The sequence below is a fragment of the Megalops cyprinoides genome, chromosome 9, assembly GCF_013368585.1.
Source record: "Megalops cyprinoides isolate fMegCyp1 chromosome 9, fMegCyp1.pri, whole genome shotgun sequence".
NCBI lineage: Eukaryota > Metazoa > Chordata > Actinopteri > Elopiformes > Megalopidae > Megalops > Megalops cyprinoides.
The window spans coordinates 3,402,743-3,424,990 of record NC_050591.1 but is presented as its reverse complement, the minus strand read 5'-3'; the positions used below and the strand labels follow the sequence as shown (position 1 = coordinate 3,424,990).

The 22,248-nt window shown below is 45.4% G+C and overlaps 1 protein-coding gene across 6 annotated transcripts in view; it reads left to right on the top strand.

The window, feature by feature from the left end:
- The window catches only part of LOC118783068 (ubiquitin carboxyl-terminal hydrolase 32-like), a 40,278-nt gene continuing 18,030 nt past the window's right edge, over nucleotides 1-22,248 (top strand). For all 6 annotated transcript variants that reach the window (XM_036536748.1, XM_036536746.1, XM_036536747.1 and 3 more), the window contains exons 1-7: nucleotides 1-209; nucleotides 7,429-7,556; nucleotides 13,497-13,602; nucleotides 14,980-15,098; nucleotides 16,552-16,711; nucleotides 21,651-21,782; nucleotides 22,084-22,191. In XM_036536748.1, coding sequence (XP_036392641.1) covers nucleotides 152-209; nucleotides 7,429-7,556; nucleotides 13,497-13,602; nucleotides 14,980-15,098; nucleotides 16,552-16,711; nucleotides 21,651-21,782; nucleotides 22,084-22,191 — 811 coding nt within the window. In that variant the 5' untranslated portion in view covers nucleotides 1-151. The remainder of the gene's footprint in view (nucleotides 210-7,428; nucleotides 7,557-13,496; nucleotides 13,603-14,979; nucleotides 15,099-16,551; nucleotides 16,712-21,650; nucleotides 21,783-22,083; nucleotides 22,192-22,248) is intronic.

Genomic DNA, 22,248 nt, shown 5'->3' with positions numbered 1-22,248 from the left:
CAAGCATGGACGCGTCGGCGACGAGGAGCGTCAGTCGGTGAAAACACCGAAGCAAGAGGGGGTTGTGATCGATCACACAATAAACGGAAACAGGCAACAGGCATCGGTCTCACATTCAATATTTCTCGCATCGATGTGAAATGAGGTCAACATGGGGGCCAAAGAGTCAAGGATAGGTTTCCTCTCGTATGACGAGGCGATCAAGAGAGGTAAGTGTTCGCTAGCTGCATAGCTAACTAACTAGCAAGCTTACAACCTAGCAGATCCACCAGAGAGGAGACTTAGCTAGCTTAGCCAGCTACAGATCGGTAGCACTGGCTGCTTTGGGAGTGAGGAGGGGAACAGCTAGCAAGTATCCAGCTGTCAGTGTCAAGGCGTAGATTAGCAGCCCAGGCAAGTCTTGTTTACAATATGGCATGGCCTTGCAGTGCCGTTCTTCCCTTAGTTGACCACACAAATACACAGTTGTGATTTAGCTGTCTTGTAATTTTAACTTGTCATGTTACCAGTTTACTTAGCGAGGGTTTCTGTTTGCTCAGTTGTTCCGTGGCTCCATGGCTAGTTAGTTTAGGTTGCTAGTTCTCTGTGTGTTCTTGTTCGTTGGAATTGTGTTGTTATTGTCATTAAATTTCCAGGAACTCTAGACTAGCAAAAGTAGTAGTCCTAACCTTGCATAACTAGCATGCAAAGAATTGGGCTACATAACGACTAGGTTTTAGATAACAGCAGGCAAACCAGCAAGCTAACGATGATGACATTTGTCTCACAACCTTAATAAAATCCACACCGTTGCTGTGTGGTCAGCTTTAATAATCTGAGACTTCTTACCACTTGTGCTTGCAAAGGTCATTGGCAAATAATACTGTAGATGTAATAGCAGTGAAAGATGGGTCAATTATAAGTTTGGCATGGGCTGTATTTATTCTTATGTATCGATGCAAGCGGAAGACTTGGTTTAAAAAGTCTGTTTTGTGAAACAAAATCAAGCAGTCTTTCAAGACATCCTCCCAAATTGCCATCACACTACTACGAAGACAAACAGATTGTTTGGAATGTTTCTGGAATTGTGTATCACGTCTTCCTTATATTCCCCCTGCGTGCCACGGTCTGCCTTGATTCATGACTGAAGTGTGAGAACTCGAGGTCGGTAGAAGTGAAACACGAGACACTGATCGTTGAAATGTATTGTTGTCTTACATTTAAAAAATGAATTATTATTAAACACTCCAATATATTTTAAATCTGATATTCACTGTACTTCGACCTCGTGCCAGAATCAAGTGAACTTTGACCCGCCTGGTAATCTTGCATTCCAAACCTTGTGTTGTGGATCTTTGCGGATTATAGACAAACACCTTCAGGCTATTATAAAAAAAAAAAATTTGAGAGAATTTGAAATATCAATATGACTTTCCGTCGATTTTTTAAAAATCAGGTTATTGATCATCATAATTCGGAAGAACCTTAATTGCAGAACGACTCTAATGGCTTGTATTATCATGTTTCGCGTGCACCAAGCATTAAGGAATTAGATCTCATTTTAGCAAGGTCTGCAAAGCTGTAGTCGTATGATTTAATGCAAGATGGATTTTATCATCAATTTCCTGCCCTTTGTGATATTTCAGAAACTGTCAAAGAACAATCAATACGCTGCTATTTTCGCAAATATGCTTTGGCAGCCAAGCAAGACAGATAACTGTGACCGAATCCTTTGTTCCTCTTCAGAGAGTTTTATTTCAAGGGTTCGTGTAGCCGTTTACATTGTGTTATTCGTGACAGCCAAACTTCCACTTTCTGATCATCCGTTCACTTTAAACACTAATTAACTTATAAAGTGCTCTGGATATCCATTTTGTGAGTGGTTCATAAGTTACTGTGTTAACTGTACTTGGTGAACTTGGTGTGTGCATGTGTGGTGGTGCACGAGAGAGTGCGTGTGTATATGTGTGTGCGTGTGTGTGTGTGTGCACTTCGTACATCGTCAAGTGTCAGTGTTTGTAGTCAAACCGTTTGTTCCCTTGGTGTTACAGTGTGTTGCAATGGCACCAAAATGCATTTTGTGTTTCTGCAGAGGGAGCAGATTCATCAGGGCACAGTGTGTGGTTGCTGTGTTGGCAACCCAGGAGCTGGGGGTGGGAACCAAAAAAAAAAAAAAAACAGAACATATTCAGATGTATGGGAACATATTTACCTTACACCTGGGACACAGAGGGCTAACTGCGTCAGAGCAGCTTATCTCTTCCCCTTCTATGAATAAGCGCATTCAGATATTGCTTTGCATGGATTGCATTTGCACCTATGTGTACAGTGGTCCTAATGATAGAAGCAGAAATTCCTTTATCGAGGCAGGGTTTTCAAGGAAATTATGACCGTTTGAGATTAAAATCACATGCCAGCGTCAATTTGGCCAGAGGAGAGCTGGAAGTAGGCTATATTGTCTAGTGGTTTTCTGATCACCAGAACTTCGGACACAGCTGAGGATTCCTGGTTACATTTACATTTATTCATTTAGCAGACGCTTTTATCCAAAGCGACTTACATAGGTTACAGTTCTTTACAATGTTATCCATTTATACAGCTGGATATTTACTGAGGCAATTGTGGGTTAAGTACCTTGCCAGGTACAAATGGTTCTGACGCGGGCCTGCTGTGCACAGTGTATTTTCATCTCTGGGTAGACTAAATCTGCCATTTTTAAACTGAAGTCACCTCCCAGCCCATGGTGGCTCATTTTGGGGAGTGGCGGTGGGCTTTTGTTCAGCGCTGTGGATCCTGAGGAGCATGCAGCTGCCATGGTCGGGATGGGTCTCTGTGGTGATAGCGGCGCGCCCCTGTGGAAGGACACATGGGGATATGAGTCCTGCCAAAATGTGAGAATCAGTGTCATTGTTCCCCTGGCTCCTAGAAAGTGCAGGCACGTTCCTATTCACTAGGTCCTGGCCTCCTGGAATACAAATATATTACATCACAGCATCACAATAGCAGCAGTGTTATCCACATATGAAAGGCTTCTGTCTGCTCTGGTGTTTATGCCCTCTTCTATTCCCGTAACATTTTCTCAGATATACCATCCAGTCTGACAGACAGGGTAACATCTGCAGCAGGTTCAGAGTCATACTTATGGGAACATGCTCTTGTACATCCCTCTGGATAACAGCATCTACTTGATGTCATGTAAATGTATTGTTAAATGTGCTGATCTTGCACACAGCTTTGGATAAGAGCATCTTCTAAGTGAAGACATGTGAATGTAAGCGCATGTTTATTTTTCTGTTTGTCATGACATATACTGTGGGGAACAGCAGTGAAGTGAGGTTTGTGCCCAGGGTAAACTTGACGTTCCTGTTTGGGTTTATGAATGCAGAAAAACGATGAGGGCACAGGTACAATTGCAACCCCTGTTTCTGAAAAGGGAAATGTGGTAGATGAGATCATGGTGGTAACAGGCACAGGACTGGAATTCTGACTTTTCTTGAATATTTCCACTTGGTTGGGGGGGCAGATGGGAATGTGGAGATGAATATTTTCATTAAATGCGAATGTTGTGAGATTTATGGCCAAGCAAATGGGCTATGTCAAATGTTGCGTCACTGTCACGAGGGTGAAAGTAGGTGACATGATTAGGTCCCAGTCTGGCTCATAGACATGTTTTATTACATTCACACAAATGGAGGAGATGTTTTAATGTATATTCATGTTGGTGTTGGAGCTGTTATTTGAAGAGGTGCCTTTCTCTTGGTCCCATGGCAGACAGCACACAGGTGGTTTGGTCCTGTCTGTTCTCTTACAGGATGGTTTGATCAGGTTTAGCTCTCCAGATTTTCTAACTCTCCCACCAGTGTGTCCACTGTCCCATAGCTGCGCAAACAGCGGTGTCAGGCCCCTTCCCCAGGGTTGTGAAGGGTTGTGAAGGTGCGGTACTCTGATATTCTTGGAAAGGAGGCATGGGCATTCACGGACTGCTATTTTCTGCAGCTGTCAGCATGTCTCCTTTTTCCCAGAGTTTGGATTCCGGTGGTTTTGTTGCGCTGTTCTTTACCGCCCCTGTAACCCGCCTATTGTTTCAGCACATGCAGCAGTTGCGGGCGTGCCGTTTATGGTCTCCGCAGATTTCTGCACCCTTAATGCTGGTGTGTGTCTGTTTTGCGCTCTGACCTCGCATGCTCCTGCCTCCTGTATGCCTTCTCAGCCCGCGTTCAAAACAAATGCAGATGTAGCTCCTTTAATTGGCTCTGGATGACTGGGAGGGCTGTGATGATTGGCACACTTGGTTAACCCCCGGGGTGAAAGAGAGTGAAAGAGAGAGAGATGTTTTCCATGTTGTTGTGTTTTCCCGTGACTCCAAGGGGTTGCACACAGGTGATGAGCAGAGGGGGTGTATGGCAGGTGGACTGAAAGGGGGCAGCTGTCACTCCCATTTGCACAAAAAATGAGACGTGCGCGCTGTGGCATGTCCCCTGAACTCAGGTGTGAAATTCACACCAGCAACCCGTAGTGCAATACTCTGGTCGCCGGTCCAGCAATGTGGAGGCTCACGGCAAATTGCTTTGCCCTCTCTCACTGTAATGCAGTTACACTGCTTGTGCAGACACACTGACAGTCTCCACATCACCCACAGCCACCTGCCTTTGTTTCAGGTACTTTTTAGGATACTAAAGCTCAATTTTAAACTCCTGGCCTGATTTGTCTGAAGAGTCTGTTTGTGGAACCTGTTTCCATCAAACAGCAGACAGATTTGCCAACACAAGATGTTCCTGTGGGCATCATTTTGTCTGGCCTGGCTTGAATTGTTCACATTGAGTGGGAACCCTGCAGAGTTTCGCGACCAAGAGAACTCCTGACACCTGAAGCTTGCTTGCGGTGTCTTATTTCACTGCTTCATCAAAGTCACCAGTTCATCCATGGAACTATGTTTCCCAGTAAAGTTAACATGGGTGCCTAGTGTTAAATGGCACTTAAATGTAGTTTGCTGAAACATTCATTCACCGTAATGGTCCTCTGTGGCTTGGTCTGCAAAGCCTTCACTTTGAGCATAGGCTGAAGGTTCGAAACAGGCTGCGTCATTTGCCAGCAATGAGTGTGCTTCCACAAAGGTGGAGCAATTTGGCTTCATTCCACTGGGGATGGGGATGGAAGGGTCAACCAGGTCTATCTTATCTCCCCACTCTCAGGTACCTTGCAATTCATCAGGCACTTTGAGTCAAGTCAACAGAGTACAGCCTGTCCTCAAAAGGTGTGTGACTTTTAGTGCAAAACACAGGCATAGTCTGCGTACGAGTTATTGGGGGATTGTGTTCGTCCCTCATCAGCACTCCTGGTTGTCGTGGTGAGAGCAGCCTAGTGTCCATTTTGCATTTGTTAAAAACAGTCTTGCATAAAGGGGAAACATATATTCATATATATATATGTAACATATATATGCAAACATATAATCCTACTTTCTGTACTTACCTGCTGCCATGTGTTTTTGAGTAGCTTGCCTTGTTAGCTCTTTAACTGCGCCTGTGATCCCCTAACTCTCAGGCTGTGGGAATGACTAACTCATAGCAATTTAAGATTTGACTGGGGCGTGGTCATTTGCCTGACCCGTATTTGTGTCCTTTTGGCTATGAGAATGCTGTACTTGTCAGTGTGGGTATTGGATCTGTGTGAAAGTGACAGGTATTCGCAGTGTGTTGGTGGTTTTAAAACGACAGGTATTGGACAGGTATTGCAGTGTGTCAGTGGTTTGAAAATGTCATGTATCGGACCGGTATTGCTCTGTGTTTGTGGTTTGAAAGTGATAGGTATTGGGCAGGTATTGCTGTGTGTTAGTGATTAGTTGTGTATTGGACTGTATTATGGGTGTGTTAGTGGTTAGTAGTGTATTAGACTGCATTATGGGTGTGTTAGTGTTTGGCAGTGTGTTGGACAGTCGTGAGGGTGTGTTTGTGGGTAGTGCTGTTTTAGAATATAGACTGCTGTCTCTACACTTGGAGGTGCTTGCAGTGTGTGTTTGTCTGTGGTATGTGTTTCTGTGCTGTGTATGTGTGAGAATGTGATATGAGTGTATGTGTGTAAATGTACCATATGTGGTATGTCTGGTGTGTGTATGTGTTCTGAGTTTGTGTGTGTGTGTGTGTCTGTGTGTGTATGTGTGTGTGTATGTCAGTGTACTCTGTGTTTGTTTGACAGACAGTAAGAAGAGGGGTGTTTCTAACCCAGTCAGTGGAGGGAGAGGCTGCCCCTCCTAACAGCCCAGCAGGGTGTTGGATCTAATCCCCATGCTGAAAAGCCACTATCTTGGGTTAATGGTTTGGGTGCATCGAGCCTCTGCACCTCTCCCCACCCCTCCTTTCCTTGATGGGACAGGCACCGCTAGCCTCGGTTCAGCCACAGCTCTCTGTGGGTTGGGCTGACTCTGTGAAATGCCATGAATAGTCAATAACACCAGTGGCATCAAAGGGCAGGAAACTACCAGCTGTGACCCCTCTCCCTGATGGCATTAATCACATGCAGGTTCTGCTGCTCTGGGAGGGGGGAGAGGGGAGGGGGAGACACCAGGCCTGACTCTGCGGCCCTAGTGCAGTACCTCCACTCGATACCCCTTCGACGCCTGGTAAGGCCCACGCCACCACCCACCCTGCCAAACAAACCTTGCAGTACTGATTTACCCCACCGGTCCGTGCTCACCCGCCAGGTGTTTGCCTGCGCAAGCTGCGCCACACTACATCTGCCATTACAATCAGATTAGCCATGTTTCTGCCCATCCCTCTCACGCCGGCTCCCTGCTGTCGCCTCTTTCACTCAATAGTCAATGAATTTTTCACAAATAGTTGAAATTCCCCTCATCTCTGCTTTTAAGAAGGGAACCAGAATGCCATTATAAAGTATGCAGAAAACCTTCCTAGCAAATCCCTTCCTTGAAGCTAACACAGCAGCGCTACCTTTGTGTACCTCACAAGATCACAAGGGCCTTAGGGGGAGGCCAGTCATAAATTTACACGAATCTTTGTCCTAAGAGCAATGTTCACATGAAGTGTCTGAAGGTAATGCCACCAGATTAGATGTAATTAAAGTTAGGGAACCAGCTTCTCAGGGAGGGGGATCCCTTTTGGAAACTGCTTCCCTTGAGTTGATAGTCATGGAAAGCAATCTTGAATAGGTTGAGGACAGTTAGTGACTCAGAGGGGTTTTTGTGCTTCCCTGTTCCTCTGTTTGTACCTTGCGTGGCCAACCTTTGAAACCTGGCCATGCAGTGCTTCTAATATTGTTGACTCCATATGGTTCTTCACTTGTGTTGTACCTCACTTGTAAATCGCTTTGGATAAAAGCTTCTGCCAAATGAATAAATGGAAATGGAAGAGTAAGGGGCTGCTTTTCCAGCAAAAGCATGTGCCCGTATTCACCTGAGCTGACTGCTAAGTGTTGCCTCCCTGTCGTTCACAGTGACGGACGTGGAGCTGAAGCGGCTGAAGGATGCCTTCAAGCGAACCAGCGGACTCTCCTGCTACATGAACCAGCAATGCTTCTACAGAGAGGTCCTGGGGGACGGGGTGCCACCCAGAGTCGCAGAGGTGAGTCTCCTCTCAAGTCGGACTGGGGGGTATGGTTCTGATGGTTCTGAAACTAGAGGTAAGCCCCCAAAGTTGGACCATGGGGGTTTGGTTTGGGAGAAATCCCCCCTCAAGGTGGTTCAGGGGGGTTCTGAATCTGGAGCTCCAGAAATGTGATGCACAGTAAGGGCGTCTGAATGGGTATTCTGACAGGTCTGACTTCTCAGAGAAGTGAACACTTTGAAGCAGTGATGCACAATCACACTGGAGCTGAGCCCATTCTTCCACCCCACCACCCCCCACCCCCCAAAAAAGCTGAAATCCAGACAATTACACCCCCTCTTTCTCTAGTCACACGCATATTCTAACAAACATTTCTGCAACATTGCAGTGTTATCACGTTCCTGACACCATAATTAAAATATGAGAATATTTGTGTATTACCTGGTTGCCACATAAAACTCTTAAACCAGTGTATTTTTTATGAACATAATTTGCATAGTTCCTGGACTGTCGTGGTGCTTTGGGGTTTCCCCCAAGGCCACAGAAGGCATGCTGCCCAACACCAAGCTCCGAGGCCCCCGCCGAAGGCATATTTGAGAAGTCAACAGGGTGCCTGTGAGATTATGTAAAGTGCAGTGCCTGGATTTATCTTGAGTGGTCGGCGTGCCAGGTTCCTTGTTCCCAGGTGCGTGTTTGATGGGGTGTTTGAACTGAAGGGTGCAGGCTGTGATATACCCAGCCCTGAGACCAAGAATAAACAGAGACTCAAAAGAGATGACTTTCTCTCATGTATCAAAAGCCGTTTTCACATATGAACACTGGACAAGGTCCAGAACTTGTCCATAATTGCCCTTTCACACATGTAGCACACAACAGGAGATTGTCCGTGACAGACGCGTTCTCACCTACGGAAATACTCCGGTTTGGTTTAGGTGAGGGGTGGCGCCTGGGTAGAGTGTGCAGGACGCAAAAAGTATGCTGCAGAAATCGCAGTGGCTGTATTCGAAACCGCCTACTGCATACCGTGCACTGCGTACTACACAAGTATTATACTGTATACTGCATGCTATTTTTCAGTGTAGTACCCAGTATGCCATTAATAATTACATTTGTAGTATGTTACATTGTCGCTTGAAATCATTGCGAGTTTAGAAACGTCCAGATTTCCTTGTGGTATTTTCCAGTTAGACGCCACTTGCATTCTCACGAGTGAAAAGTGTTGACGAGTTCACGAAAAGCATTCGCGAGTTGAAGTGTTTTCTTTTCAATATCTTACCTTTTGGTGGTACGGGCACATACTGTCGCACAGAGGAGGAGAAGGTGAACTTTTGGGTAGCCTATAAAAAAATCACACATAGCCATCCAAATGGTGCTACTGGTACAAATAATTTATTATATAAATTATTATATAAAATATTATATATACCTATCACTATTACTTAGCTACAGCTTAGCTAGCTACTAACCAGATAATAAACTACTAACCAACGTTATTGATCATCGTAAGAGACAAGTTTTGGCAGTATAACTATAGCTAACTATCTCTTTAACGATCATTGGACTCAAAATAGCATATATTTGGACATATCCGCAATGTCAACGAAACAGAAAAGCAATGTACAGGCACGCAGAAAAGAGTACGAGGCAGATGTTTGTATTCGTCTGGTTTCGCGCCAGTCGCATGACAGAAACATCATCAACATGCTCACTCGCTCGCGGTGGATTCTCCAGAACGTTTCCTGCTCTGTTCACACATGGGCTCACTCCGACATGAGCCGGACTTTGTACTAGGGAGCTGGCAGAATGAAATCCGTCACATGTCCGGTCCGACTGATTCAGACATTTGCGTTCGCACATACAGCTCCTCCAGCTAAGGGCCGGATACGTTCCGGTGTCCAGTGCATGTGTGAAAGGGGCTAAGGAGGGATTTGTAACACTGTAAGGCAAAACAAAGAACTCAACTACTTATTCTGTGTGTATATGTAAATACACACACACATACACACATGTAGGATTCATAAAAGAGGGATTTTATGACCTTAGGAATTTGATGACGAAGTTACTTACCTCTGATTCCAGTCACCCATGGACCTTCAGTTTGATAACAGATTTACTGCCTGCATTATAAAGCAATTTGCCAGTACAGGTTTTCTCCTGACAGCTGTGTGCTCATACAGAAATGAGGTCCCCAGGTTAGTGAATATAAAAAAGCATTTTATTGCTGACTGCTGGAGTGGCACTGTGGTGGAGGCCTGCATGTTACTGGGGGGCTGATGTGTTATGTCCCTTAGAGGTTAGTAACAAGGTCTCAAACTTGATCCTTGCTGCAACCGGTAGCCAGTGGAGGGACTCCAGGAGAGGTATCACATGGGTCTGCTTGGGGAGGTTGAACGTCAGTCGGCCTGCTGTGTTCTGGATAAGCTGCAACGGTCGGATGGGATATGCTGGGATATGATTCTGATCTTCCTAATGTTGAATAAAAGGAATCTGCAGATGTGGCACTTTAGCATAGTGGTACAGAGCAGGGCTCATAACCAGAAGGTTGCTGGTTTGATTCCCCACTGGGACACTGCTGCTGTACCCTTGGGCAAGGTACTTATCCCACAATTGCCTCAGTAAATATCCAGCTGTGAAAATGGATAAAATGCAATGTAATAAATATTTAACAAGCACATTTTATATTTATATGTAATATAAACTTTATTCCGTAATCTACTTTCATTTGCAACTAAAAACATTAAAGACATCTATGGAAGCATGCATATCATCTCCACATCACACCTTACCAATATCATATGATTTCTCCTGTTATTTTCCTTTGATTTCTAAGCCAGCCACATATTACTCTGACTGCTCGAACAGCAGTTGTAGGGGCACTGTTCAGCTCACAGGAGTGAGGACAGGCAGTCTCTAACAGGATTCTCTCTAAGGATTGAAGTCAAAAGCCAAGCGTCAGATGAACTCTGTAACGGTGTCCGATTTCACCCAGGTGGCCCACCCTCATGGAGAATCCCTCTGAAATGGAGGGTTCCTCCACACAGAGAAATACGGGGGAAAACATATGATCGCAGTGCGGAAAACGTGCCACGGGTCCCAAATTTATACTACACCACCTCCACCGTGTCTATGGCAACTGGAGATGTCGTTGTTGGCCCGGCTCCTGCAGCAGAATTTAAACAATTGACATGAAAGGAAGTTCAAACCCGACTGCCTCATTTGTCTGAAAAGCCTGAGCAGCCCCTAAATTTAAAATGTAGAACCTAATTTTCCAGGAGTCTGATTTCGAATTTTAAAAGAGCACATCATAGTTTTTTTTTCCAGTTGACGGCCCTTCGTCAAAGGGAAGGGAAACAGTGTTCAAGGCTAATGATGGGCCTCATTACGTCGCCACCAAAGGCTCCATTTCCTCAGAAACTACAAGGGGCCCAGCCACATCCTTATGAATTCAGAATGTCTGATAAACTGTGGTGCCCCTTAATTTGATTTAAAAATACGGCAGATTGCATCAGAGAGGAAGGGAGAAGCGAGGTAGGATTCCAGGATGACAGCCTCATCTTTCTGCCCTTCCTTGTGCTGCAAAGCCCAATTAGCTCTCACTGAGGTGGGAGTGCAATTGCTGGCCAAGCCTCGGCAGGCAGCACTGAGGCAAGTTGAGTGTGCTGGCCTGGTGTCTGTGCGGGTTTTGTTGGAGACACTTTGGACCATGTTGTGCTCATTGATGGTTTAATTTCACCGTTTGGTCTTCATCTAATGCTGTTTCCTCTGTCAGATAGGATCTGCATCCCCATCTCTTGCACTGATCTGAGGTCTGTAACTTATCGAATAAATCGTCACTTTTAGTCTCCTTATAGTCTCCAGCTAATGCGCATATATTATGCATGTATTATGCACCTGTTCTGTAGGTTTACAGTATGGAGATCTGAAGGACCCTCTCCTCCTGTCTGCTCCATTTCACTTAGTCTCATTTGAGCTATCAGGAGCTATCCCAGCATGCCCCTGTTACCTTACAGTGAGGTCACATTCCAAAAAAACACTAACCTTTTGTCAGGGTGTGATTGTGTATGCAGGAAGTGCAGGTACGCACTTTCATCATGGCCCAGCGCTTGTTTGTTGTTCCTTGCTGAGGTGAACAGTGCCCCCTGTTGGGATCTTTCTGTACCACACCTTGTAAAGTTTAAACCGACATGCTAGGCCTGAATCTACACTCTGCTCAGACATGGGAGGGGGATGCAGTGAGTTTATTTGTGGCGTGCCTTTGGTTGCTTGATTTTGAGAAAACTGTAAAATGCTGGTGGGTAAGCCTGCTAAATTAGCCCATTGTTTTGATGCATCGCATTCAGAACTCTCCCTGGTGATGGCAACTCAATGGTAATCTCATTCACTGTAGTTACACTCAGTACACAAAGTGAATTCACTGGAGAGGGAATCTGGAGTCTTTATGTGTGTATATTTGTGTGACAGAGTGTGAGTGTGTGTGTGTGTTTATTTTTAGATTCCCAACAACATTGCTTGCATGAGAGCGATATGCTTTACAAGCCCAGCTGCTTATGTGCATGATTATGTGCTGGTGAAAAAACAGCACCCAAATAATCTTCACAACACTGCCGAGGACACCAGTAATCTCTATAGCACAGCCGAGTACCCTAGTAGGATCTACAGCAGTGTGCAACTCAGACTGGGTATGGACTGATATAGTGTGTGTGTGTGCTATGTGTGTGTGTTTATGTGTGAGTTAATGCTACTGTATGTGAGTGTGTGAGTGTGTGTTGCACGAGTACATTATTGGCGATTGGGCTATTGGGGTGAGTAAAGAGTAAGGCAAGGGACAGCTCACAGCCTCTGGGCTGTTAATCCTTAGGCCTGTGGTGGAGCCTGACACCCCTGCCTGTGTCCATCAAAGACTGTGACAGGAAGGAGCTCCCTGGGGCCCTGCAGCCTTCTCAATCAAGATGATTAGTTTACTTGGGGGAGCTGATACAGCCTCGTCCAACAGCGCACACCCGCACAACTGCAGCACTGTTTCCTCTCTTTGTGTCTGTATTCCTCTCTTTGGGTCTGTTCTCCCTCCACTGTCTGTGACTCTGTCCTCCCCCCTTTCTCTTTCCTCCCTTACTCTCTGCCTCCATCTCCTCTCCCCTATTTTTCCTCTTACCTGTCTCCCCTCTCTTCCTCTCTCTCTCTTGCCTCACTACCATTCTATACTCTCTCCCTCCCTCTCTGTCTCTTTCTCATCAAAGGTGAACATTTTAGAAAAGGGGGACTTTAGCCATTCCTTAGTATTTCCCCATCTAATACTGTGTCTCACCCAGTAAATATATTAAATAAGTGCATTAAATATGCATTTCATTAAGATCCAGTATTAAAAAGAGCGTGGAGGAGCACAGAGGTTTGCATGTGCAGTGGTGTGATTGTATCCCCTTCCTGGGACAGATATGCAGAAGCACTGGCATGGGCCAAAGAGTAAATATGATGAATTGATTGAGGGGTGGGGGAGGAGGCGGGGGCTTTGGGGAGGAGGGAGTAGGAGGGAGGGGCTTGTTTTATTAACATGGAACAGAGGGAGAAACGGCAATGGCAGATGTGCCAACGAATCACTCTGTCCCAGGGTGTAGCACACGCTTGCACATACACGTACACACACACACCTCTCCAGGTCTCATATGACATGTCCTGTATCCCCAGGAGGTGCCCTCTACCCAGATCCCTATGTTTTGGATAGACTGTTCCGTCTTTTATCACAAAACTCCACTGTAGACCGGATCATTGGGGATACAATTTGATATTTGTGTTGATGCAATGTCATAAACTGGGGTTATGTTCCCAAGCAAATGTTGTGTTGTGACAGAAGAAATACAAAAATTGGATAATATTTTCTGCTCACAAAAATTCAAAATGTCTAATTTTTGAAGTCATGTTGTTCAGAGATAGTGAATATCAGCGCTGCAATGTCACCCCCAGGTAATCTACAGTTCGTTTGGTGGCACAGCGAAAGGACTACACTTTAATAACCTCATCGTGGGGCTTGTTCTGCTGACCAGAGGAAGAGATGAAGAGAAGGCCAAGTGTGAGTAACGGCTACCTCTGCTGCCACTGATACTGATACTGATACTACTACTACTGCTGTTATTAATGTTGATACTACTGTTACTGATACTGCTATTGCTTCGGCTACTGCTGCCACTGATACTGATACTGATACTGATACTACAATTGCTCCTGTTACTGCTGCTGCTGCAGTTACTGCTACTGCAACTACTGCTGTTACTGCTGTTACTGCTACTGCTACTACGACTACTGATGTGGTTCTGATACTACTACTTGTCGGGAGAGTACCATGCATTTTATGTTTCTTTGCCTTGGTCTGGGCTTTTATGACTCCTTTCCCTATAGGACCAGACCAAGGGCAGATAAGTCAACAAATACACACACATAGCAAGCAAGAGGGTGAATGGTCTACCACCATAAATACCCCTAAATCAGTGACCTCAGGTCACACACCTACTTCTTAAAAACAGTAACATCCAGATGGACCACAACAGCAGAGGTTTTGCCTTCTCCCCCACCGTCTCCCCTTCCTGAGCACAATCAGTGTGTGTGTGTGTGTGTGTGTGTGTGTATTTGTGTTTCTTTTTGTGTATCTACATGTTCGGATCACTTACCCCCACAGTTAACTGTACCATCATGTCATGGGAAAAATGTTGGAAGACCCAATGTCGTGTGATAATGTGTATTTCTCAATACAGCGGCAAAACCACCATTTTACCAGTCAGCCAACTCTCTCCTCTCAACCCATGCCTATTAATGTTTGGAGTCATTATGATGCTCATGAAGAGCTGAATGTAAAAATGATAATCTGAAAATATATCTGGTATTTCCAGATGTTTGGATCTAAAGCTGTTACTGCTACAGCTGCTGTTACTCTTAGTGCTACTGCTCCCTCTACTGCTGCTTCTACAGCTACTGCTGATACTGCCTACTGCTACTGATACTGATACCGCTACTGCTGCTATGACCGTTACCCTTACTGCTACTGCTGTCACTACTGCTCCTGCTACTGTTGCTAACACTAATGCTAATTATGCTGTTACTTCTACTGCTGCTGCTACCACTAACTGTGCTGCTACATTGGTGGGGAGGCTCTGTAGAGAACATGCCTTTGTTGTGTATCATTCTTACTGTTTGCTATTTGGGTTCTTGGCTTTGGATTAGGTACCATGATCACAGAATCCTGGCATACAGAGAGAGTGTTTCAGTGTTCAGCTGCCCAAAGAGTTTTTACTGCAAGATAAAGGTACTGTGACCAGTTAAGCTGGCATTAAATGCACATCGCAAGAGCACCAAGAAGGACAAGATCCCAAGCATGCAGTGATGCAGCTCGCGCCAGGCTCTGATAAGACAGTTTGAGATTAACCCCTGGTGTGCCATGCTGTTGTCTCCACAGATATCTTCAGCCTGTTCGCCAGCGAGTCGGGCAGCCACGCCTTGCGGGAGGACATGGAGGCCATGCTGCATGCTGTGGATGGGGAGGTCCCCCCTTCACTCAGGAAGTGCTTCTCAGAGGTCAGTCAATCACCACTGGCCCTTCAGCAACGTTGCCAGGGTTATGGTGCAGGTCCAGCCCACACCTCCATGGCCTCTGGGTTCGAATCTTGGCCCCTGAGTCAAATGTTTTATAGAAATGAAATGTTCACCTGTGCTAAACAGGTATAGCATGAAGCACAAGCTGTAATGGGAAGCAGGAAAGTAACCAAGCTAATGTCTTCATTACAACTAAGAAGGGGAGAAAACTAGCAGTCCATCCACATCACTGCAGGCTGAAGTGTTTCAGTACCAACAGGATTAGAGCTGAGACCCCTGTCCTCCTGCCCCTTTTACTGATACTTAAAGCAGAAAGATTTGCTAATGTATACAGAGAATGGTCTCTCCAGGAATTGTGAATGTATGCAATTTGTAAGATCTGCATTTTACAGAAATCCAGAGATGTGTAAAACTAATTTGACAGTCTAAGGTAGCCTAGATTGTTGATGGATTTCCACCCCTAACTGGATTAGCTGGAGCTGTTCAGTTTTAAAGCGGATCTGTGCAGCAACCAGTTAGCATACACTTTCGTGGGTCACTGCGCCTATTTTTATCTGATAAACACAAGCTTGAGTGACACCATCTCTTTTCTAATTATAATCTGCCAACATGACAGCACCAAAGTTGGCTTTCATCTTCAGGCGGTGCAAAGAAAGCCCTTTAAAGTAGAATAAAGTGGCAAACTTTAATGCCCATTGAATATGACATAAAATGGACAATTTTTTTCTTAAGCTATTTTGCTAATAGAGTAGAAGGACATGGACACTTAACAGTGTTCCACAGATAGAAAGAAACAGATAAACAGAACAGACAAGTAACGCAAGTCCACAGCTAAATAAGTAACATGAAGTGCTTTACACAACCTCCAGTCACCATCTTTGGCTCAAGCAGGAGTTGTGCTTGCTGTTTTTGTTTGTTTTCTGCCCACCCTCTTTCTGGGGAGTAGTTTCCCAGCCCAGAGATGTGATTGGTGACCTCTTGCTGTGACACTTGGTCACATGGGATTGCGGCACTTGTTCATTGTCTTTCAGTTTGTGCTTTGCAGCAGCTACATTAACTCATTATATTCTTAATATGATACACACACCTAGTACCTGCTTAAATTGGGTAGAAGGCACATTATTTTCATCTCTCGAAACGTTAGTCACATTTGTCCCTGCATTTGACTTTCACAGCAAAATGTGCTCACTGTGTGTGCAGTCAACAGCAGATGCCAAGTGAAATCACAGTGTGCATTCAGTTATTAAGTTGGATATATCAGTTATTACTTTGGTTATGTCAGTTATTAAGTAGGCTATATTACTTACAATTAGTTTAGTTTATTGTTTTATTTATGTCAATTATTGATTTGCTTGTCCAGTTACTGGTTTCTTTCTAACAGTATCTGATTGTGTTATATTGGCAGTTGATCTTTTCTTGCTCTTGTTTCTGGCAGGGAGAGAAAGTCAATTATGAGAAATTTAAGAACTGGCTGCTGCAGAACAAAGAAGCGTTTACGTTCTCCCGCTGGCTTCTCTCTGGGGGCGTCTGCGTCACCCTGACAGACGACAGCGACACACCCACCTTCTACCAGACACTGGCCGGAGTCACCCACTGTGAGTCTCCCACAATGCACTGCTCCCTCTCCCCTACCTACGTCTGCAGCAGCTTATCAGTCAGAGTATAACAGGGTTAATGGAGGTGATAGCTGCCATGTTTCATCCATGCCCTGGGGAAAGAGGCTGGAATGCGGTAATGAACGGTCATGTCGAATAGAGCGCAGGCAAAATGGCAGTTATCACTCAGCACTCTGATAGGGTGCACACTGTGTGTCCTGCCATGATGGTCTTGTATGTCACTGTGGCTGAAAGTGTCAGCTAATGAATAAATAATATTAATAATAATGCAACAACAGAGTTGCTGTTCTGCCATAATGGACCTTTAAGTCACTGTGGATGAGAGCATGTGGATGAGAGCATCAGTAGGATGAGTAAATAATAATTAAGAAATAATAAAATCAAAGTGTAATAATAATTAAATATTAAATAAAGCAAAGTGTGGTTTCAGACATTTCTGATGCTCAGAATTCCCCATTATTTGTTGTTTGGGAATATCTATCAGGCTATTTCTTGTAGCAGGCTTTGTAGCAGATTGTATTATATGTGGTCATTTTAAGGTAGTATGTGTTTTCTGTGGTTAAATGATGTTACATGGAGTGACATAGAGCAGATGACAGTTGGCTGTGAGCCCCCCATCAGCCCTAAGGATACTGCACTGCATATGTCTAACCAAGTTCCTCAGTGACACTCACCCCATTTTGATAGAGGTGTAAAGGCGAGCCCCGTCCCAACAGTAGATGGGTGTGTCTGAAATGATTGCTGGTGACAGGCTACGCTTAGTGCTCCCCGAGACTCCTGACCAGAGACCCGGCTCACAACTGCCACCGACACAATCGCCACTTTGAGCCGATCCATACTCCGCACAGAGGAGGGGACTGAACAGGACAGGGATTTAGTAGCAGGAGATAAAGCTAAAAGCAGAATGAGGTAAATGGCAGGTGCCTCGCGATCAGCCCTGATTAATCCCATCAGCCTCCCTAAAGTGAGGGTACAGCTTCCCTCAATGGTGTGAGATGAAGATTGAGCTTGGGCTGCTGTGTCTGCTGGTGGGGGTTTTGTAGGCAGAGGGAAAGCTGTGGGTCTGCTGTGCTGTGCCTCTGTGCTGTATCTCTGCACTGCTGTGGCCTGTGTTCTGAGGGACACAGAGAGCACATGATTTGGCCACCCCGTGGGAGGCCACAGTGCACCAGCCAGGTATAAAGATGCCCGGTGGGGACCTGGGTAAATTTAGTTCAGGCTTGTTTGTCACTCGAGGACAGGGCTTGAAGGATCTTAGCACAACCCCAAGTCAATCAGAGTGAAAACCTCGGAGACCGCAAGCAGTGCTAATCTGCCGCTGGTACCTGGTTATCCTCTTAACTCTTTGAGCAGTGTGTGTGTGCGTGTGTGCTTCCTGCATGTCCCTTGCACAAACACCTTGCAGTGCGGGCTGAAGCACACATGAGATGGCAGATGCAGTGGTGGTGACCAGCCATTAGGAGATAACGCAGAGCCCTGTGGAGCTAGGGTTGACTTTAGGATCCGAGGCCTTTTTGTGTTTAGAGTTAAGCTAACCAGGGTGGAGGTTACTATGGTCCAGGCCCCCTCCCTCTGCAGCACCCTGGATGTCTGTGGGGGAATATGGTATGGTTCCTCTGCTGCCAGTCTGAAAGAGTCGCTCCTTTAGGTGGGTATTGACACCTACAACCAGTGAGAGTAGGGTGTGTTTGTGTTCCGCTTTCTAGAACCATAAAGAGAAGGAGGTATTTGTGTCCTACTTTCTAGAACCATGGAGAGATGTGTGTACTTGTCTCCTGCCTTTGAGGACCATAGTGATTAGGGCACATTTGCATCCTACCTTCTAGAATCAGAGAGAGTAGGGTGTGTTTGTGTTCTACCTTCTAGTATCATGGAGAGTAGAGTGTGTTTGTGTTGTACCTTCTAAAACCATAGAGATTAGGATATGTTTTTGTTGTTCATTCTAGAAGTATGGAGAGTAAGGTGTTTTTGTGTTGGACACTCTAGAATGGATCCATGAGGGTAGGGCATCTTTATGTCTTACCTTCTAGAGAGTAGGGTGATTGTATCCCACCTTCTAGAACCATAGAAAGAGGCGTATGTTTGTGCCCTATCATCTAGAACCATATAGTAATTAGGGCGTGTTTGTGTTGTACCTACGTAACTGTAGGGAGTAGGCTATGTTTGTGCCATAACTTCTGTCTGCTGCCTCTTGGACCTGCAAAGAGAGACGGGCGTGTTTGTATCCTACCTTGTGGACCTGGAGAGAGAGGGGTGTGTTTGTATCCTACCATGTGGACCTGCAGACAGAGGGGTGTGTTTGTGTGGCTTCTTTAAGCCAGTGGAAAGGGAGGTGAGCAGTACTGGTGGTTAGAGTTGGAGTGATGGTTGGTCAGATAGATGGTGTGTTGTTATTAACTGGATTAATGTCCAGTTGTGAAGCTCGGCCTCCCGTCGACCTCCTAGTGCAGCTCTTTGTGTTTTACCACCAATTAAGCCAAAATATTACAGCTTTTTTTCCCCACTGCTCTCGGAGCCTGTAGTAACGCTGTGCCATTTCAGTGGTCAGATGAGCCTAGCACATACAGAATGCAGTCAGTAATCTCACGTTGAAATGTGTCATCTGTGCCAAAGATTTCATCAGAAACACTTTAATAAAAACTCAAAGGCGGAGCAGGCTGTCGCTCCAGATTGTTAATCGAGGTCTTTTCATGTTCGGGGAGATTACAACTGCAGCAGTTATACAGCCCTGAGTCAGGGGGTGAAGCTCTCTCTGTCTGTGGATCTGAGAGAAAAAAGGTATGAGGTTTTCAAAGGAGGTGGAACTAATTAGCAGCAACGCATCTGACGGCTTGATAAGGGGCCCGTGTGGGAGGGGGGCACTCTGTCTCAGCTTACCTTTCCACATGGTGCTGCAGTCAAACCATCTCACAAGAGTGCACATGCAGAGAAGACACACAGGAGTTTTAGGGATGCAAAACAGTGTAGGGGGCATAGGCCTGCAGGAGCTGGGGGGAGAGGGATTTTGTATTTCCTATACTTTATTTATTTGTATTAATTATTTTTCCTGTTTCAGTAATCATTTGCTTTTTAGGAGGTTGATTGTTATTTAGTATAACTTCATGTGAAAATTGCTTCTATGCATTTGTGTGGTCATGCCAATAAAGTTTCTTTGAGCTTGAATTTGAGAGGGAGAGATGTAGAGAAAGATGGAGAGAAAGATAGCAGAAGGAGAGGGTGGAAAGGGGAGAAAGAATGAGGGTGAGAAAGACAGAGGGAGCATGAGAGATGGGCAGAAAGGGAAATGGAAAGAGAGAGAGAGCAAAGGAGAGAGGGGTGTGTGGGACAGCCCCAAGGCAGAGGTAATGAGTTTTATAGATTAACAGTCACTGTCTGATTCCCGGGTCCTGAATAATACTCAACTAGATGAGTCTGTATTTATTTCAGCTGCTTGGCCTTAGCTGAGCTAATCACTGTTTGCTCCTGCTGCTCAATAAAGACAGTGATCACTTCCTTCATTTGTTATCTCTCTGCTGTATTTATCCGTGCACTTGCTGGGATATCCGTCAGCTGGAGATGACATTATTGTGAGGTGAAGTGAGCTGTGCAAGGAGTGTATCCCGTGTTATAATGTGCTCAGCGTTGCACCGATCGTAAAGGAGCTGCAGCCCTGTGAATATGAGGGTGCAGCCGCTCAGATATTCTGCCCACTATTCAATAATTAATCCATCTCTTGTCATTGCTGCAGCTGCCATCTCTGCTCTGACCTCAAAATAACTCTGACACTCTGAAATAACACCCTAAAATAACACTCTAAATCACTGATTGTGAGTCCTGCTCTGAGAGCACCTTCCTCTCCCTCTATCTCTCCCTCTCCTTCTCCCAATCTTTTCTCTCTGTCTCCTTTTCCTCTACCTCCATTTCTGTCTCTCCCCACACTTTTCATTTTTTCTTTGTTCCCTTGTTCCTTGTGCTCTTTTGCTCTCCAGGTGTTTGCTTAAGTTGTGCCAGTGTGCCATTGATGATTCTTAACTCATCTGTAGCAGGAAGCAAAGGGTAGTTGAACCACTCAACCACTACTAGAACTGAAGTGGCCCCTGTTGGACAGGTTGAGCAGAACCAAAGCTCTGCAGGGTGAAATTCTGCTTGGACCCTGACCCCAGTGCCCAGTTTGGGCAGGCCCAGACAGGCAGTGAGAAAGTCCTGTCTGACCTTTGTAGCCCTGTTCTGCCTGCTGGAGTAACCAGCCCTCAGAGATGCAAAGAGCGCGTAGCTCCCTCTCACCCCACTGGAGTAACCAGCCCTCAGAGATGTAGAGAGCATGTAGCTCCTTCTCACCCTGCTGAACTAACCAGCCCTCAGAGATGCAAAAAGCGTGTAGCACCGTGTTTTACTTTAGAGTGCGTTCTGAAGGACAGGTTAGTGACCAGGGTGTGAGGCCCCAGCTAGCACCCACTGCAAGGGATAGCGCTGAGTGTTTTGATGCCAGCCATATGCACGGCCCTGCTTTGGCGTGGCTCTGAGTCTTGGCCTAGAGCTGCAATCCCATTAGCCTAATCCCTGGATTAACATGATGAGAGGGGAGATGACCAAGGAGATCTGGGCCTACCAAACTCTCTACAGTCCTTTCCAGTGCTCTTTTTAGGGTGAGTCATACTTTCACCTGACAAAACTTCGCCCCAGTTACTGTCCGTCAGTCAGACACGACACAGTAACGAGTTCAAACAAGCGAGAAGTTTCATCACACATGGCGCAATTGAGACTCCCGGTAGGAGTGATCGAATAGCCTTGCCACTGAGCGAGTGATTGCGGAAGTCATTTCTTCCACAATTAAAATATTTATTGTAATTTGTGCACATCCACCCATGATCGATTCACCAGTAACATATTTGAATTTGTTAGAATAATTTCAATAACGCATGCAAATTTGCCTTTGCAGTAGAAGAGGCGGACATCATCGACTTGGAGAAGCGCTACTGGCTGCTGAAAGCTCAGTCTCGAACTGGCCGCTTTGACCTGGAAACCTTCGTTCCTCTGGTCTCCCCTCCAATACATGCCTCACTGAGTGAAGGTAATGGAATATTTATAAACAACACATTTTACTGGGACTGTTGGAGGCAGTTTCCCAGCAAAGCCTGACGGACCCACAAAAAGGAGAGAGGTCCACAAGCACCCATTACAAGAGTGTACGATTACAATGCCTTTACTTTATGTTCACATAAATAATGTTCTTATTTAACCATATTTAACATATTTAATCCTATGAGATAATGAGCATCTGTGTGTGTATGTTTGCTGAGAGATATCCCTTGAATGTGGGTAGCTCTGTAATGGGTGAGAGGGTAGTATATCAAATTTGGCTTCACTCCTAGGTCTCTTTCATGCCTTTGATGAGAACCGGGACAATCACATCGATTTTAAGGAGATCTCCTGCGGGCTCTCAGCGTGCTGTCGGGGCCCTGAGGCCGAGAGACAGAAATGTAAGAGCAGCTCATGTTAACCACCTCACATGGGAACTCTTCATCTTAGGACTGGTG